This window comes from Leopardus geoffroyi, chromosome D4, assembly GCF_018350155.1.
Source record: "Leopardus geoffroyi isolate Oge1 chromosome D4, O.geoffroyi_Oge1_pat1.0, whole genome shotgun sequence".
Classification (NCBI taxonomy): Eukaryota; Metazoa; Chordata; class Mammalia; order Carnivora; family Felidae; genus Leopardus; species Leopardus geoffroyi.
In genome coordinates, this window is record NC_059342.1 from 30,170,598 (window position 1) to 30,191,216 (window position 20,619).

Sequence of the window (20,619 nt, forward strand, 5' to 3'; positions counted from 1 at the left end):
GGACTAGATCTATGGATTATTGTCTTAATTAGCACTATAGTCCCTGTCAAAATACCTGGGCTGCTGGTAGTCAACTGAGTGAATTCAGACAGAAATCTCTGTGAAATTAGGGCTGCAAATCTGCACTTCTGTAGGCTTGCCAGTTGATTAACTGTTCCCCTCCCCCATTTTAAACAGTGTCATTGAGGTATAATTAACATAGAATAAACTGCACATATGTTTCTTTTTAAGTTAAAATTTTAGTAATGTTCCGTTTTTTTTTTTTTTTTTTTGTCCTAAAGCTACCTCCTGAACCTTGCTTCACTTGTTTTTTGTTGGCTTTTTTAAAAATCTTTTTACAGAGCATATAGGATTGGGCAATGCAGGGATGTGAAAGTATTTAGGCTGATATCTTTGGGAACTGTGGAGGAGATCATGTACTTACGACAGCTATACAAGCAGGTAAATATATTTCCCTTTTCCAGATTAAGAAGTAAACGTTTGTCTATATCAAAACTTCCAGAAATTTGTGTAAAAATGTTTTTAATTTCGTTTTAACTGTAATATGGAATTTAGTAAGATTATGAAATATACTGTAGAATAAATCCTGTAAAACAGATTCTTACTTTCATTGAATTTTAGAGCTGAAATTTTCTTTGAGTAGTGCTTCTTGAGCTTTAATGTGTACATGAATTACTTAGGGATGTTCAAACTACAGATTCTAATTTAGTAGCTCTGGGTGGAGCCCAAGATTCAAATTTTTAACAAGCTCCCAGGAGTGCCAACACTACTGCAGACTATAATTTGAGTAGCAAGGTCACAGCTTCCCAGCCTGTGGGCCAAGACATGATATGCTACAGGCGGGACACAGGTGCACCGACACAATGATCACACAGCTCTCTGGGCGGCAAGATTACCTAAACTGACTTCCAACCTTAAGAAACCTTTCCAGGTAGGTGTTCATATGTTACCCTTTTCCGTGTGTACCATGACATGAAGAAAACTGGGGGAAAATGCCTTAAAGATATCTAATGCAATCATCTCATGTTGTACATAATGAAACTGGGACCCAGGGATACCCCAGTAAATGGAATTATAGGAATACAACACAAGTGTATTAACTACTGTGCTGGTGCTTTTAGTGTTCATCTGAAATTGCATTAACTCTTTAATATCCTTACGGTATTAATTACTTCACCATTTATATCTCTAAATAAAATTTATTTAGTTTATAATTGCTTACTTGAGAAGATCTGGAATGAGGCTCAAGTTTAATTATAAATGTTAAATTTGAATTACTCCCTATATATTCTGTTGGCATCTATTTAAGAGCAAACATCTGCCACATGTGGTGGTAGTTAACCTAAGAATGATCCAATCTTAAATTTATGCTATTTTCTTAATTCTAAAAATAGAATTGTACACAGCAGTTTTTGTTTTTTCTTAAAGCACTTAGCTCTATAAGAAACCTTTCATCTTTTTGTTCTTGGGTATAGCACAACTACTTGAACATTATTTTGTTCAGGTATATTTAACCAATCTTGGGAAAAAGTAGGACATTATTCTTTTCATCTTAGGAGTAGTTCTTTAGAATACTGTCTTGGACTTTCACAGGTAAGAGTCTTTCTTCAATCATGTAGTAATTTTTCTCAGTCCCATTACTTTATATACATTTGCCTATTTATCTCACTCATTTATTGAAATAAGATAGCCTATTATATGTTACTAATAACAAAAAGGCTTCAGAAGATGAGGATAATGTCAGTTTTCAGAACTTTGTATGCTTTAGGTGCTTACTAAAATATTTTTTTAAGTGTGAGCCATTTAGGGAAGGTTCAGCCATACAACTTGGTAGGCACAAATAAAGATAATATGGCAGTTGTGTGTGGAAAAGGCAATAGATGTGATTGAAAGATTGGCGTTTGAACCAAGTAGGATCTGTCTTTGCAGATGTAATCAAGTTAAAATAAGGTCATACTGGATTAGGGTAGACCCTAATCCAGTGACTGATACCATTATAAGAGGGAAATCTGGATACAGACCGACACAGAGGGAGAATGCCACGTGATGAAGGAGGCAAGGATTGGAGTGGTGCAGTCACAAACCAAGAATGCCAAAGATTGGCAGCAACCACTAGACATTTGGAAGGGTCTTCACTTGGAACCTTCAGAGAGAGTGTGGTCCTGCCAGCATCTTGATTACAGACCTTTAGCCTCCACAACTGTGAAGGAATAAATTTCTGTTGTTTTAAGCCACCCAGTTTGTGACATTTTGTTAAAGCAGTCTTAGGAAACCAATACAGTCTTAAAGGCAGATATTGTAAATTTAACTACATTTTTAATGTAAAACTTATGTACGACAGAGGAACAACAAGCCAAATTTAAAAAGTGTCTAGGAAGAAAATTTCCACATATGATAAACAAAGGATTAGCATCTATAATACATAAAGAACTTCCACAAATCAATAAAAAGACTATAATTTTGCATTTTATTGAAGAAAAAACACAAATGGTTAACCCATATATGAAAAGATGCTTAACCACAGTTGTAATTTAGAAATATAAAATAATAATGTGTTACACATATTCTGCAAAGACTTAGTGAGGTTGTGTGTGAGTGTGTGTATGTGTTTAGGGAGGCAGGGAGATCAGTGATATTCATTATTGGTGAGAGTATTTGTACAGATATACTCATATACTATTTTTGAGAATATAACTTGGTACACTGATTTTACAGGCTAATATCACAACATATTAAAACACATAGTACGTTCTCCCTATCTACCTTACAGAAATATTCTCACATATGCACAGTGAAAGATGACAAGGATTTATATTTGGTATTGTTAGTATTTGTTTAAAAAATGAAAAGGGGCGCCTGGGTGGCGCAGTCGGTTAAGCGTCCGACTTCGGCCAGGTCACGATCTCGCAGTCCGGGAGTTCGAGCCCCGCGTCAGGCTCTGGGCTGATGGCTCAGAGCCTGGAACCTGTTTCCGATTCTGTGTCTCCCTCTCTCTCTGCCCCTCCCCCGTTCATGCTCTGTCTCTCTCTGTCCCAAAAATAAATAAACGTTGAAAAAAAAAATTTTTTTTTAAATAAAAAATGAAAAAAGAAACAGCCTTAATGTCCAATAATAACAATGGTAACATAAATTCTGATACACCCAATAGCAGAAAAAAAAACTATAGAGCAGACATACTGATCTGGCAAGATCTCCAAGACATTTCTAAGTGAGATTAAAACAAAACAAAACAAAACAACACAACTTGCAGAACAAGTATATCAGTTATGTTGATGCATAAAGTTATCTCTGTATATGTATATAAATAGCTCTAACTGCACTGAAAAAGATCTAGAAGGATATACCTAAATATTACAGTGTTGCTAAGACTGATAAAGGATGATCTGTATTATTCAAAGGGAAATTTCACTTTGATGTTTTTGTTCGTATTTGTTGTGATAATGCATTCAGACATTTTATACTTTTAAAAAATAAAAACATCACTTACATAGCAACTGTCTTCATGTTTGGAGCATAATCTAAAGTTTGGCATTCAGAAATTCACCTTTCATTTTTACATGTGTACATGTATATATGAAAGGTGAATATATATGTGTGTGTGTGTGTATATATATGTATATGTATATATGTACATATATATATATATGTAATTTAGAAATATATTTGTATTGGCAGAAGAAGTCCAAGAATACCACAAAGAACACCCAATTAACTTCACCCAAATTTCCCAGTTGTTAACATTATTCACGTTTGCTTTTCTCTTTCCCTCAGCCATGATCTTTATTTATTTTTCTGAACCATTTGAGAGAAAGTTGCAGATTTATCACCTCTAAGTTCTCTAGTGTGTATTCCCTCCAAAGGACACTCTCCTGTTTAGATGTACATATAAAAATAGTTTTATGCATTCTAAACATTCAATTTTATGTGTTGTTTTGCACTTGCTTTGTCCCCCTATTACCCTCTCCAGAATGCAGTTATCCAAATCAAGAAATTAACATTGATACAACATTACCTTGTAAACCACAAAACTCATTCAGATTTCACTAACTTTCCTGGAAATTTCTTGTCTCCTTTTTCATTTCTGGTTCAGGATCCAATCCAGGATCATGGTTACCAACTTTTTCTTTTTATGTCTCTTTAGTTTTCTTCAACTGGAGTAGTTAGTTACCCAAACCCCCTTTGTCTGTCATGACTTTCACAGTGTTAAAGAGTAAGGCCTTTCCGGGATGAGCACTGGGTGTTGTATGGAAACCAATTTGACAATAAATTTCATATATTAAAAAAAAATAAAATAAAATAAATAAATAAATAAAAAGAGTAAGGCCTTTCCTTGTGTTAGCTCTCTTTTAAAATAGGTCCATTTGATGTTTCCTCATGTCCAGATTCAAGCCAGGAACCCCTGGCAAGAATAGTACAGAAATGACTCTATGTTCTTCTCATTGCGTTGGTCAGAAGGCACCTGGTGATGACCTGTCCCACCATTGGTGATGCTAACCTTGATCACCAGTTTTGTGCCTGCCAGCTTTCTTCACTGCAGAGTCACCATTTTTTCCCTTAGTAAGTATTTTATGGGGACATCCTCTGAGACTATGCCAATATCCTGTTCCTTGTCAAGCCCATACCCATCAGCCCTAGCATTCACTGATGAAACCCACCTGAATCAGCCACCACTGTGATGATTGCCAGATGGTGATTTTTTAATTTCCAGGATTCCTTCTTTATTTGTTGCTATTCTACCATAAAAAAGAGCTTGCCCTTCTTTTCTATTTATTTAATATATTTGGACTCAGGGGATATTAGTAATATTACTCTATATTAGTAATAGATTACATTACAACCTATTGAATATCACTGTGTATTTTGGTGTTCAAACTGTCTCAGTTTTGTCCAGTGAGAACCCCTTCAAGCTGGCCTCTGTGTCATTTGTCAAGCCTCCATCATTCATTATGCATGTCCTTATGGTGGTAGGCTGAGTAATGTTCTCCCAAAGATATCTACATCAAATCCACCTGGATTCTCTGGGTGGGCCAATGTAATCACTAAAGGGAGTGGGAGTATGCAGGAGGATCAGAGAAAGGAGAGAAGGAGATGTGACAGCAGAAGCAAGGGGTCATAGAGGATTATATGAAGATGTCATGCTACTGCCTTGAAGATGGAAGAAGGGGCCATGACTTTTTAACATGGTGAACACTACTTTTCTTTCTACCTCTTGCGTATCCTGAATGTTGTTAGGAAGAAATCCAAACATTTTGTATCCTTGAATGGGTTTTTCTTAAGCCAGAAACTAAGCTACATTTTCCAATTACTGACTTTTTTCCCTTCCCCTCTTTAATTCCAACCCTATTTTTTATAGCAGCCTACAGATGGATGTATCTGACCTTCACTTTTAGGGAAGCCACTTTGAAAAACTTCTTTTAAGTATAAAACAATGTGCCTTTTATAAATTTTGCGATAAAGTAGGGAACTTCTAAAGATTCAGATTAACGCTTACAAATTGGTGATTACATTAAGTAGTTGCAGTGTGACAATACAGTGTTTAAGAAAGAGTCAGGAGTTGGGGCGCCTGGGTGGCGCAGTCGGTTAAGCGTCCGACTTCAGCCAGGTCACGATCTCGCGGTCCGTGAGTTCGAGCCCCGCGTCGGGCTCTGGGCTGATGGCTCAGAGCCTGGAGCCTGTTTCCGATTCTGTGTCTCCCTCTCTCTCTGCCCCTCCCCCGCTCATGCTCTGTCTCTCTCTGTCCCAAAAATAAATAAATGTTGAAAAAAAAAAAAAAAAAAGAAAGAGTCAGGAGCAAAGAGTGAAATCATCTGGACTATCAGGTACATCAGTTGCTATTGTTGTGATTCCATATTTCCTGGACTATAGTCCATGTTTCTGGGGCATTGAAACCAACTGATCAACTTGGATGTTGATTCAAAGCTTCCTCAAACTAAGGTCCCAAGGATCTTGTTTTATTTTTATTATTTTTTAATGTTTGTTTATTTTTGTGAGAGAGAGAGAACACATGTGTGCATGCATGTGAGCAGGGGAGGCACAGAGAGAGAGGACAGAGGATCCGAAGTGGGCTATGTGCTGACAGCAGAGAATCTGATGCGGGGCTTGAACCCATAAAACTGTGAGATCATGACTTGAGCCAAAGCCAGATACTCAACTGACTGAGCTACCCAGGTGCCCCTCAAGGGTCTTGTTTTAAAAAGGACATCTTGGAGGCACCTGGGTAGCTCAGTCGGTTGAACATCCGACTTTGGCTCAGATCATGATCTCATGGCTTGTGGGTTCAAGCCCCGCGTTGGGCTCTGTGCTGACAGCTCAGAGCCTGGAGCCTGCTTCAGATTCTGTGTCTCCCTCTCTCTCTGCCCCTCCCCCATTCGCGTGCATGTGCTCTCTCTCTCTCTCTCTCTCAAAAATAAACGTTAAAAAATTTCTTTAGTAAAAAATAAATAAAAGGGAACTCCTGGAGATGAGAAATTGTTACAAGTATAAATTTTGAATTCAGACAAATCCAGGTATAAATTCTAGAAATGACACTTCTTGGCTAGACAGCTGTGAGAAGGCACTTAATTTCTCCAAACTTTAGTCTTTATTTCCAAAAAGAAAATAGCAATGTCTTATAGGGTTGTAGGCATTAAATGAGAGAATGTACAAATGCTACACAGGTAGTAAGTATTCAAAAAATAAATATTATTAATAAGAATTATTTCATGAGCACCTCAGTGGGTTGAGCATCTGACTCTTGATTTTGGCTAGGGTCATAATACCAGGGTTGTGGGATTGAGCCCCATGTTGCATTGGGCTCCATGCTGAGTGTGGAGCCTGCTTGAGATTTTCTCTCCCTCAATCTCTCTCTCTCTCTTTCTCTCTCCTCCTCCCTCTCTCCCTTCTTCCCTCCCTCTTTGCTTCACCCCCCCTCCTTCCCTCTCCCTCTCCCCCCTTCCTGCTTCCTCTGCCCCTCTCCCCCACTCATACGTGCTTACACACACTCCCTCAAATTAAAAAAAGAATTATTTCAGTTGCCTATAGTAATTTAGTATAGTGCAAAGCAACTTGTTACTAATCCTTACATTAACAACAGACTACAGTTATTTTCCACTCTGTGCATTCTTTGTTTCTTTCAAGAAATTTTAAAGTGTACATGGGGTTAATCAGATTATATTTAGCAAAATATCTAGCAAATAAAGAAATACACTAATGTTACTAAAGTGATATATGTCCTTCAGGATTCCTTCTGTATTTCAAATTGTTTCAAAGATGCCTAAATGTTTCTAAACAGTGATTGGGTTTGCTGTTAGTTGACAGTATAACAATGGCTACAATTAGGGTTTGATACTAATGTGGTTATCATGTAGTTACTAAGTTATAATTTAACTTTGGTGAAATAGTGATGATTTTTGTCAGTTTTAGTAGTTCTTATTGTAATGAGTCTAGAAAGGAGAAAAGTGTATTCAGATGTATTACATTCCTTTATCATTAAACATTTTACATCAAGTGAATATTGCATAGCAATGGGATCTTGACTCGGTTGGTAGAACACAGATAAAATAGGAAATGTAAGATCTCTTCTTCAATAAGACTGGCCAGTTTATTATTATTTATTTCGCCATAATGGCAACATCTGCCAGCGAAATTAAAATAAAATTTCCTCCCTAAGGAGATTCTGCCTGCTCCAGCTAAAGCTGTGTATATACAGAGAATGCCAGGAAATTCTGACATATTGTTGGAGCAAACACTTCAAAAATATCTTGTGTTTTTTTCTGTTTTAGCAACTTCACTGTGTGGTGGTTGGAAGTGAAAATGCCAAGCGATATTTTGAAGCAGTTCAAGGATCAAAAGAACATCGAGGAGAGCTTTTTGGGGTTTATAATCTGTTCAAACTAAGGTCCCAAGCGTCTTGCCTTACAAGGGACATCCTGGAGGTGTGAAATTGTTGCCTGACCTTTTCAGTACTATTTTAAATACAATTTTCTCCAACAGGAACCTTGAAATATAACTGCTGGTATCTTTTCAAAGAACTTTGGGGTTTTCTTGTAAAAAATGCCTTGTGTTTAGAATTTCTACTTTTAGAAATAGGAAATGAATTATTGTACCTCAAAACTAAGATTTCCCCATGCATAGTTATAAGTAATGTCTGCACACAAATACAGATACATATAGTACATAGTATGACCTCCCAAGACCATTTTCAGACTGGCAGAGAGAAATGTAGTATTTTGAAAACAGCTGCTAAGTCAGGAACTTAAAAAAAAAAAGAGAGAGAGAGACTTTCCTAAATAAACAAAATTATAAAATGTGTTTTGATTAAAAGTTACCAAATACTCCCTGAGATGCACTCTCATGTCTCATGGAGATTTTTGTTTTCTGTTCCCAATAAAAATTCCACACCAATATTTCAAACTCTCCCAGTTGTGTTCATCCTTAGCATACAGATGTTTCTTATTCTTCAAACAGAAATTTATATCTTTTTTTTAATTGCTTAAATTCTTTGATATAGCAGAATACTATGCATATTAACCTATTTTCCAGTTGATATTGATATGAGTATCATAAAATCCTGGAATATCATATGTATCAACTTCCTTTTCATATAGATGAGGAAAATGAGCCTCAGAAAACTCAAGGATGTTTCCCTTAGCTTTTCAAAAGCTTCACGTACTTGATTGATTTAGTGAGTTTCATAAAAACAGTTATTGGTCCCTGTCCTTAAAGAACGTAGTAGACCATCTTGATGAGAGGTGAAAGAGAACACTTACATAATGAACATGTAACATCAATAAGCATGGTAAGCAAGATGGCTAAGAGGAAGACGTGTATTGTATGTATTCTGTGAATATTGCAACTATTATACAGTGTCTGGTGTATACTGCTGAATTTTTATTTTATAGTAACTATTTGATTTGAATTGAGTGGCCCATTTAAAGTCCCCCTGTCTTGAGTTGCCTGTCTGGCTCAGTCAGAAGTGCATGTGACTCTTGATCTTAAGAGTCGTGAGTTCAAGGCCCACGTTGGGTGTAGAGATTACTTATAAACAAATAAATAAAAATAAAGTCCCCCTGTCTTTTTCTTGTTTTGAGTATGCTATTTCATGGACTTCTTCTTTCCCATTTCTCTTTTATAATCAGTAGCCTTGTTAGTATTCCAGTATTCCAGGCCACCCCTCAGATCCTACTTCCATCTCAGAATACTACCCAACATACCAACTTGTATTTGTGTTTTCCATTTGAAATTATTATCTATAAAATATGTTAGCATTATATTACTTCTCCTGTTTTCTCTTATTTATCAAATAGTTGAGTCCTCTATTTTAACAGAATAGCAACCTATTCCTCAAGCAAATGTTAAGTAAGACATTCAGTATGACAAGTTATTAAATGGGATGTTCGCTTGTTTTCTGGTTGTCCTAAGTATATCTTGTTTCTCCTCCAGGATTGTTGACGAATGACAGGACTCTCCATGTCTTACATTTTTCTTGTGGCAAAATGTGCTTAACTTCTTGCCAGGCACATTATCAGCACCGCGATATTTGTTATGAGTAAGAATTTAAAATTATTCAGGCCAGGTGCTTACAGGGCAGTCTTTTGATCTAAAAAAATAAAGTAAAATAAATAAATAAACAATAAATAGCAAAATTATTCAGGCCTCATTAGATTCATGCTGCTTTTGGCCAAACAGTGTTTTAAAATATTCTAAGCCCTGTATAATGGAAGCATATATCACAAAGTAAAATAATTATTTTACTTCCTGTGAGACATTTTTAATTTTTAAAGGCTGTAGAAAATCCCTTTTAAAATGTTTTAAGATGTAGAAATTTTAATTTATACAACACTTTTAACCTGATGATTTCCAGACAGTTCTTTTTTTTTTTTTTTTTCATTTGGTTGCTTAGTTTTGGTTTTTTCGTTTTTTTCTTTTTCATTTATTCACTTAACTTCAAGTTATTAACATACAGTGTGGTATTGGTTTCTGGAGAAGAACCCAGTGATTCATCACTTACATACAACACCCAGTGCTCATCCCACCAAGTGTCCAGGCAGCTTAGTTCTACTTTGCACTAACTTTGTTATCTTTGTCATGGTCCCACTTTAGAGACAGATATTGAGAGCTAATTTCACAAATATTTACTGAGTGTATGCCAAGTGTCAAGTACTATACATCATAGAGCTAGGCATACAGAAATGAATGAAATAGACAAAAAGCTCTACTCACTGAAAAACTTACCTTCTATTTTGGGGAAACAAGCAGAAAAAATAATGATGCATAGAGTTTATTATGATGACAGGCTCTGAAGATAAAAATAGAGCAGGTAGAAGATGAATGACTTCTGGAGATCGAATGCCCAGCATTGTGATTATAGTCAATAACACTGTATTATACGTTTCAAAATTGCTAACGGACTAGATCTTAAATGTTCTCCCCACAAAAAAGAAATGCTAATTCTATGGCATAATAGAGGTAGCTAAAACTATGGTGGTAATCATATGGCAATATATAAATGTATCAAAACACGTTATACACCTTAAACGTACACAGTGTTATATGTAAATTGTATCCTAATTTTTAAAAATAGAGCCGGGAAGGGAAATTGGGAGACTGTCAAGGAAAGAGCATTGCAGTTTTAAATGGAGTAGCCAAGGAAGCGCTCACTGTGAGGTTGCAACTGATTCTTTGAGGAGATGGCAGGAGGAAGATGTATTCTACGTAGAGCAACAAATGCAAAAGCCCCGCAGGACAAACATGCCCAGCATAATTTCAAAACGGCAGGAAGGCCCGAGTGGCTGGAGTGGAGTGAACAAGAGAGCAAGAGATGGGGCCGGAGAGATGAGAGGAAGCCAGACCACGCGAGAACTTTGAGTGAGACAAAAAGCAATTAGAGGGTTCTGAACAGAAGAGAAACATAGTCTGACCTATACATCTAGATTAAATATTACGAATTACGCTATCACAGTACAAAAGCAGAAGCAAAATGCCAGGTAGGAGGATACTGCAATAATCTAGCCAAGGGATGATGGTGATTTGGACTAGAGCGATCATGGTAGATGGTGTGAGAAGTGATTGGAGTCTGAATATATTACTCAGGTGCCGCTGACAGGATTTGCTGATGGATTAGGTATAGGGTCTGAGAAAAAAAGAGGAGTTAAGGATGATACCAACATGGTTGGCCTGAGAAACAAAAGACCAGAGTTGCCATTTACCTTTCACAAGAGGGTTGCAACAGGATTGAGGATTTCTGGTATTCCCTGTTCCATCTGTTGTAGCCATTTGGCTTCTGTTGAAAGAATAAAGGCAGTACTGGGAAGCAGACCCCCTCCCCCGCCCGCCCATGTCCCTTGCAGTAACAGCCTCTAGGCATTGAGAGAAAATATCTCAACAAACTATTTATCATTCTCCAGAGTTCTGTAGGGGAGATTCTCACTTGTTGCCCTGGATACCAGGTGGCTGGAATCATGCCACCGGTACATATGCGTATCTGTAAGTTGGGCATTTGTAACTCTGGTGATGGTAGTGGTTATTTCCTCTTGTTCAGTAAACAGAGCCTTAAATAGAAAAATAAATTGATTTCCTTTTGAAGGAGAATTTAATATTCTAGAATCTAGGCCATTAAATACCTTTGCTGAATGATACACCAAAAGCTTTAAAAGCATAAATACTTTCCCAAAGGATGTAGCAAGCCTGTTACACAATTAAGATCTTTTTTTTTTTTTTTAGTTTCATATTAGATGGTCCTTTTCATTTGATGTCTGTTACACTGAAGGAATCAATAAACATTTTAATGAATATGAACTAAATGAATAAAATAAATTTTAATGAATATGAACTAAATAAATACATTAGCAATATAGGCTAGAATATCAAATTCCCAATATTCAACATTATCTGTAGTGTTTGAAATGTTGTTAATATGTCCTTACCTTAGCTATTGTGTAGACATAGTTACTATGGATATTGTTACTGGGTAAATATGTAACATTGTTTTCATTCTCCCTCCTGTACCAGAACTTTTAGTGGAGTTGGCTGGAAAGTATTATTTTCTAACTTAAAAAGAAGCTTTAATACAAGAAATAAGTGTACTTTATGAGCCCAGCACACTTCCACTGTACCTCTGTACTACTTAAAATTATGAGCATTTTAAAATGTTATATAAACTACATATGAGTTTATATTAATTAACAAAATGGAAAAATAACATTAAGAAAGCTGAAGTAGGGGCACCTGGGTGGCTCAGTCAGTTGAGCATCCAACTTTGGCTCAGGTAATGATCTCATGATTTGTGAGTTTGAGCCCAGCTTCAGTATCACTGCTGTCAGCCTGTCAGTGCAGAACCCACTTGGGATCCTCTGTCAGCCTCTCCCGGCCCCTCCCCTGCTCACATTTCTCTCTCTCTCAAAAAATAAATTAAAAAAAAAAAAACTTAAGAGAGAAAGTTAAAGCAGTGCTCACTTGGACAGCACATATACTAAAATTAGAACAATACAGAGAAGATTAGCATAGACCTGCACAAGGATGGCACACCAATTTCTGAAGCATTTCGTGTTAGAAGCAGAGCTAAAGCAAGCTGCTCTCAGTTAATCCTAAGCTTTAGCATGCCATTGCTATTGTTTATTTGGTTGTTTTTACCCCATATTTTACAATTCTTTTGCATTCTTTCAGAGAGAAGGCAAAGTGGAAGCAGGGATCATGACAGCCACAACATGGTTGAAAGAGGAGCCTCCAGTACACAAACAAGAAACGGTAAGCAATTTTTTAATCTGTAGCCTACAACTGCTATAAAACATGTACTGGGATAATTTTAAGCTATTTTTCCTTTTTCTTTATTTTTCAACGTGTAAAGAAAAAAGTCTTTGAAAAAAAGTCGAGGATACAGAGCAGACGATCAGTAAAATTAATAGTTTAGGTGAATTTGGGGCGTCTGGGTGGCTCAGTCAGTTAAGCATCTGACTTCAGCTAGGTTATGATCTCGCGGTTTGTGAGTTTGAGCCCAGCCCATCGGGCTCTCTACTTTCAGTATGGAGCCCAGTGCAGATCCTCTGTCCCCCTCTCTCTCTGCCCCTCCCCTGTGCGTTCACGTGCCCTCTCTCTCTCTCTGTTTTAAAAATAAACTTTTAAGAATCTTTAAAAAATAATTTAGGCTAATTTAACATTTCGTATCATAAGAACACATTCGGGAACAATCACCAGTCATTTGCATCCAAACTAGAATTTTAACTATACCAAACTGTAAATCCAAAATTAAATACGCCAATCAAACCTAATTAAATAGTTAATTAATTAAACTACAAACAACAAATTAAATAGAAAAATAGTAATCATTGTGTGTTTAAGATTATTAAATCCAAACATCAGAATTACTCTCTGACAGGTATTTTATTTTATTTGCATCCTTGATCTTGTGATCTTTCTGGTAGTTTGTCATCTCACATACTACAAAGTCTATATTATCATCATAAGCCCTCTTCAGAAGTAAAGAATGTACATGTAGAAGGTTTTTTCTTATTTTGTTTATGTTGTTGCTGGGTTTTTCTTGCATTTAGGAATTTAAGTGTAAATTCATGCTAGTTTAGTGATTTGGAATATCAGTGAATGTTTTTCTAACTTTATAGAAATATACAAACATCAAATGTATTACTGGATTTCTAAAAAGGAGTAATTACTGGATAATAGTTTCCCCAAATTGTTTACTAATAAAGCCTCAGCTTTAAGAAACTGAAGGATGTATTTAGCTCCAATTGATGTAAAAATAATAAATACTAGATTTAAATTTGTAGCAAATTTTACTTCAAAATATCAAAAATATTTTATTTCTGATGGGCACGATCCTATCAGATCTTATTTTTAATCTATTAGAACCATTTTCCAGTTGTGAATTCTTTACTTTGTTAATGCCTGAAAATTTATTTTTTTCTTAAAACGTGGTTAGAAGTTTGTGCTGGACCATGGAAAACAATGAGTTGTGTACTTCTTACTTTTGAGACCAGAATCAGTCCCTGCATCTTAGAAGCTGACTGCTCTGTTCTGTTTTTTCCTTATAGATAACTTGATTATGTCATATGCTAAACTTTTATTTTGGAAAGTTATTCAACTTGAAAAAAGAGTGTACCAGACTGTAATATTAAATCCTTTACATTTGTTTATTAAATGTTGTACTTTTAAAAAATACCAAGTGGTATATTAGTACATAAGTTATCTTCCACCCAAATTTCATTCCCTTGCAGTATGATAGATTTGATATTATCTGGACATTTTCTAACGTTTCTGTGACTGCTTCTTTTATAGCCTAGAGACCCTGACTGTCAAGAACACAGAGGTCTGGAGCAGCCTGCAGAGTTGCCGACAGAAGAAGCATGTAATCTCTGCAGTGATTTTAGTGATGATGAATCAGTGGGAAGCTCAAGAATAAAGACTGCTAAAAAGAAAGCCTCTGACTCAAGCAAAGCTTCAGGTCCTCCTGGACAGCTTACCTTACTCCAGTGTGGTTTCTCTAAATTGTTTGAAACAAAATATAATACAGTTGAGGAAAGTGATGGAAATATTGCCTCTGATGATGACAGTCCTGATGAACAGCCCATATGTCTTTCAACAGAAGCCAAAGACGTTAGTTATCAGAAAAGTCGTGACTCTCTTGGTACTTCAAAACATCAGAGGTTAGCTAACGTCCTAAATCCAAATGAAAAATATATCTTTGATAAAAGTCAGAACATTTTAGAACAAAATATTTCTTCTGAGTCTGATGATGGCAACAATTTAAAAAATACAGCTGACCACCATCACATTTTACAGAACGTCACAGAATCAGAAGATAGTGATGTCATCTTTCCCACACAGTATACAACTCAGAGATGCCCCAAGAATGGTGTAAAGTTTAAGCCACTCGTGGATGGATCTGAAGGTTCTGAAACAGAACATCCTGTTGAAATAAGAAATAATGGGGATGATAGAAATACTGATGTCAAAGGAAATAGCCTAATTTCAAAACAATTAAACCCTGAGAATGTGACCCTGAAATCTATTATGAGAAGAAAAGGCAGTAGTGATATTAGTGACGAGTCTGATGACATTGAAATTTTCTCTGAGTCAAGAGCAAGAAAGCAAAGACCTACTAGTTCTTTGAGGTTTAAGAGAAAAAAGGAAGATAAAAAGGAACGTCACACTTGTCCTAAAACCATGAAGAAAACAAATCAACTGTATGCAGCAGATGGGGATTGTAGCTCTCAGGCTATCGATGATTTTTCATCCTCAGATGATGATTTAACTGTTCGCCACATCAGTTTCTCTAAACAGAGCCATACACGAAAAACTCTAAAAGATAGGGTCGGTTTCTCTTCAAAATTACCTAGCCATAAGAAAAATAGCACTTTTATGCCAAAACAATCAATGCAATTTTCAAATGAGAGAGTTGTCAATCAAGAGCAAATGTATGAATCAATGGATAAATTTTTAGGTAACTATAGACATTTTGAAAACTTTATGTTACATATTTGTTTTGTGCAATCAAATAGTTCTGGGAAAGTTTCTTAAATTAGCTTGTAAAACAGCTCTATAATCAAGATGCTACACTGAGGTGCAAATGAGGACATGGGGGGTGGCAGGATAAAGGGAAGACCACGTAGGTCAAGATGGAGAACTTTGTCATCCATCCCAGGACTCCCTCCACGTGCCCCATCTGAATCACCGTCCCCGTCCCGCCACCAGACTTCATTTAGTTTTGACCTGTAGGTAACTATAAATTTAGTGCTCCTCTTCAGTCCTTCTGTCAGTGTCTCTCCTGTCAATTTCGTCAGGAGCTTATTTTCTAGTAGCTCCCTCAGGAAGTGCTCATGAGAATAATATTCCCTGAGATTCCTGTTGATAACTATTTATGCCCTTTTATACTTAAAAGTCATTTTTGCCAGATATGAAATCATTGACTCACGCTTTCTTTCTCTGAAGTATTTTAACATGAGGCTTCATTTTCTTTTGCCATGAAGTTTCCTATCATGTCATTTTTCTTCCCCCTTGATACCCAAATAATTTTTTTCTTTTCATTCTTGCCTAGTAAATTTACCAGATTGTGTTTGACTGTTTATCTTTGTTCAAGTTGCTATAACAAACTACTACAGGCTGGGGGGCTTAAGCATTTATTTCTCATAGTTCTGGAGGCTGGAAGTCCAAGATCTGGATGCCAGCATGGTCAGGTTCTTGGTGAGGGCCCTCATCCTGGTCTAAAGAAGGCTGCTGTGTCCTCACCTAGTGGAGACAGAACTCACCTCTCTTATGTCTCTATTTGCAAGGGCACTAGTCCCATTTATCAGGGCTCCTAAAGACATTCATACCCTGGCACTGTTGGTTATTCTTGGGTCAAGATTGTCATAATGTAGTTTCAACTCGGGTTTTATATCAGGAAAGCTTTCTTGTACTAGTATTTTTACTTACTTTTTCTATTCCTTTGCTTTGGCCTTTTGCTACAGAGACGCCTGGTATTCAAATATTCAACTTTCTTTACCTGTTTTCAGTATTTGTCACATTATCTCAAGCCCTTTTTCTTTTCTTTTTTTTGTTTCTTTCTGCTTTTTAAAAATACCCTTCCATTCTCTGAAAGCAGTAGTTGTGTTAATTCCCTCTGTGTTCCTTCTAGTTGTCTTCATTTCTGAATTTTTTTTAACTTCTAAATTTTTCCTGAGTCTTGTCACCCATTTCTGAGTTATTCTAATTATGACTTAATGTTGTTGGTTCCTGTGTCTTACCATTTTCTTAATGTCTGTTACCTGTTTTGAAATTACAATTTTAATCTGCTTTGTGAGCACATGTTTCTGGCATGTTTTCATTCTGCTGCTTATTCTTTTTTCTCTTGTAATAATTTTTATGATATTTGACCCTCTTGCTTATTTTCATAGACATTATTTTCCCTGAGTTTTTTTTTTTTTTAATTTTTTTTTAACGTTTATTTATTTTTGAGACAGAGAGAGACAGAGCATGAACGGGGGAGGGTCGGAGAGAGGGAGACACAGAATCTGAAACAGGCTCCAGGCTCTGAGCTGTCAGCACAGAGCCTGACGCAGGGCTCGAACTCACGGACTGCGAGATCATGACCTGAGCCGAAGTCGGCCGCTTAACCGACTGAGCCACCCAGTTGCCCCTTCCCTGAGTTTTTTAAGTGAGGCATAATTTAGGAAATCTTTTCCAGTTTCACAAAGATCCATAACTGGTTTTTTGTGCAGTGCTCAAAACCGTGGTGGGATTTCCTGCCTCTATCCCTGCCCACTGCTCCGCTCTAGGCCTTCTCTTTCCCCCCTTCCTGATCTTCCTACCCTGCACATTTTGACTCCCTCCCAGCAGTTTTCTTCATTGTGTGGGCCTGACCTGGGAGCCCTGGTGGGTCAGTTTGGGGGTTCCTCAGAGCGAGTTTGCTTCATTCTCTCAGGCCTTCTTTTCATAAGCCCCCTGTACCCACTCAGCTTTAAAGAATGGAAAACCCAGATTCAGCTACTCACAGTAAGTGGCTCACTGTGCTTTCCGGGGAACACCTGCTGGGTGTTCTAGGCTCTCCTATTTTCAAAATCATCACACGCCACCCTGTTGCTTCCTTCACACACACCCTGATGCTGTGCACAGTGTACTATTGGTGGATTGTCCCCATCTATTTGTATTTTAGGGCAAAGTATAGGGGGTTATCTTGTCATCTTAGTTCGTTGTATGTGTTGTGCATGGCCTTTTGTTTTGCTGACTCATTGCTGTCCATTCTATGTAGGGATTCAGGGAGATTGAAAAACTGTGTCCCCTGCCACCACCATCTGCTGAGAACCTGTTTAGTCATTTTAAGAGTTAATGCTGCTTTTAAAAGTATCTGACTCATTCCCAAAAACACTATGTGAAAGAAGCTGATATATAAGCAAGGATAGTTTGATGTAAAAACTTTAATCATAAGTATTTGACTTATTTACAAAGCAAGCTTTCTTTTGTGGTTATTCAAAAGTTCGATTTGATATATTTTTTGGTACCCTTGTAACTAAGTACTGGACTGTCCTTTGGTGTGTGTGCTACAATTAGATTTAGGTTTGAGGAATTATTGCAGAAACCATTCTGTAAAAGATCAACTGAGTTTTGTTTTTGTTTTTTACTGTGTAAAAGATGTCAGTAGTGTGGAACTAATGCTATTTTGAATAATGCATAAAACATGTCATCAAAATTAAGAAATCGGAGTAAATGTTCTACCAGAAGAATCCTTGAATCCTTCTGGAGTTTTTAAATTGTTGCCATACACGCTACCTGATGTTTTGAAATTTAGGGAGAATTTTATCTTAGTTGCCCTTTTAGCTACCTTATTTAACATCATCTTGTTTTCTTGTGATTGCCAATTTGGGTTGAGAGAGGTTCAAGACTGAAACAGCACAAGTGTTGAAGGTCAAAACTGAGGTCCATTGCCAGGGATGTTTTAGGAGCCTTTACAGACCTCAGTTCTAGCCTTCTTTTTTAGGACCACAATTTAAAAGTAAGTTATAGGTACCTAGAAGCAAAGCAATGAAAACTCTAGCCATTTTTTAAACTTCTTTCAGATAAAAGCTGTCAGTTAATTTTTTTCATTCCCTAAAAAGCTCCCAATCTTGACATTCTCTGGGCATATGTACAAAAAAGACAGAATACAAAGAGTAAAACTGAACAAAGCCAACCAAATGAAACTCCCTGGTCACAAACCTCACTCTTCCACTCCATTGCTAGATAGATAAGGCTAGACTGCTGTTTAAATTAGTAAAAGAATTTTTAAATCAACAGAAACAACAAATCCATAGAGATGACCCTTCACCATGACTTTTCTCTTCACCAAAACCCCTTATTTCAGGTTTAAATCAAAAGATTTTTACCTAATCTCAGAAGTTCTCATATAGATGAGAATGAAAAGTCATTTCTAAGATAACCTAGACCAATATATTAGGACTCTTTCTCTTTTCAATTTTTTTTTTTAAAGAATATTGTGATGTTAACATACTGATTCAGCGTTTTTCTTGAGGATAAAAAATAAAGCATAACCTCTTTTTAGTGGTATTGCTGATAATTTTTAAAATATATACGCAACCATATTGCTTCACAACGAGACATCACTTAATAAACATCAATTACCTCCTAGATGGCGTTCAGGAAGTGGCTTATATTCACTCAAACCAGAATGTGATTGGATCAAGCAAAGCTGAAAATCACATGAGCCGATGGGCAGCACGTGATGTCTTTGAATTGAAGCAGTTTTCCCAGCTTCCTGCTAACATAGCCGTTTGCACTTCTAAGGTAAGAGAACATAGGGTACAGACATCTTTAGTATTTAATCTCATCTTCATAGAAGTTACTTCATAGGATCTTCTCTAAATACTCCCTCGAAAGTAGCTACTTAGACTATAAGTGACATACAAATAAGTATGAAAAACAGAACACCATTTGGAGCACTGTAGTCACTAAATTATGTTTTATATTAAAAGGCAAATCTAGGGGTGCCTGGGTGGCTCAGTTGGTCAAACATCCATCTTTGGCTCAGGTCATGATCTTGTAGTTCGTGGGTTCAAGTCCCACGTTGAGTGCTGTGCTGACAGCTCAGAGCCTGGAGCCTCCGTTGGATTCTGTGTCTTCCTCTCTCTCTGCCCCTCCCCTGCTTGCACTCTGTCTCAAAATAAATAAACATTAAAAAAAAATGTTTTTAAATAAATAATAAAAGGCAAATCTATATCTAAATGCCTAATAATGTTGAATTATCCCCCCAATAAAAGATTGCTAAAAACTGAGAAATCTGAGGGGATCATGCAGTTAAATCAGAACCAAAACCACTTCTGCTCATACAGAAAAAGAGAAGTGTATAATTAGATGCCCTTCAAAATGTTTTACCCTACATAAAGACACACATGGAAGAACTAGCTGCATACAGAATTTGTATTTTTAACAAAAGGATTCATATAATGTTAAAAGTAATAAATACTTTCTATATGATTTTCTCATTTAAAATTGCTGTTATATAAAAATAAGGCTTTACATAAATGTATTTCATTTACACATAGTCACTTTCATCAAATGTCTGAAAAATATTTTTTTCTCTTTGGCTTGCTGTTCTTTATTTCTAAGCTGAGTATCTGAGGATTAGTTTTTCTACCACTTTACCTGTAGGAGTTAAAAGTGGGTACTGTATATAACAAGGATACATACTTTGTTTCTAGTTAGTTCTACTTTCAAGAATGAAGGGGTAGGGGGGAATGCCTCTGAACTGTCAAGCTGTCTTTATTTATTTGTTCCTCCTCTGGTTCCACAAAGAATTTGGATTGTCTTAACAATAAAATCAGAATACAAAATGAAACTCAGAACCAAGGAAAATACAAATTAAACTGGAAGTTCAGGACTAAAAGAAAGTTAGAATGCAGATATATAAGACATAGTGTTCTTACCTAGATATTTTTTTTTTTTTAATGACAAATTTGATCGAGTTTCTTGGTAGACAAAACAAAGGAAGTAAACCATTTAGTGTTTTCTCATTTGGAAATGTGTGTGGGCACTTTGGGTGGTCACAGTGACTGAGTGCCCGGCTGGCATTAATATCTGAAGGCCAGGGATACTAAATGGCTGTTGTGGGTGGGGGAGTGGGAAGGGCCATCCCACATGCCAAGAATTGTTCTGCTCAAA

General features: G+C 36.6%; 1 protein-coding gene and 1 non-coding gene across 5 annotated transcripts in view; both read left to right on the forward strand.

Annotated features, from left to right (window-relative positions):
* The window catches only part of ERCC6L2 (ERCC excision repair 6 like 2), a 137,576-nt gene that overhangs the window by 83,009 nt on the left and 33,948 nt on the right, over positions 1-20,619 (forward strand). For 3 of the 4 annotated variants that reach the window (XM_045470057.1, XM_045470058.1, XM_045470055.1), the window contains exons 13-17: positions 342-441; positions 7,761-7,913; positions 12,643-12,723; positions 14,266-15,430; positions 19,091-19,245. In XM_045470057.1, the coding sequence (XP_045326013.1) occupies positions 342-441; positions 7,761-7,913; positions 12,643-12,723; positions 14,266-15,430; positions 19,091-19,245 (1,654 nt within the window). The remainder of the gene's footprint in view (positions 1-341; positions 442-7,760; positions 7,914-12,642; positions 12,724-14,265; positions 15,431-19,090; positions 19,246-20,619) is intronic. The other variant, XM_045470056.1, reaches the window with a different exon arrangement.
* LOC123593955 lies at positions 12,425-12,530 on the forward strand. The gene has a single exon (XR_006710629.1). It is a non-coding gene; the product is annotated as a U6 spliceosomal RNA (small nuclear RNA).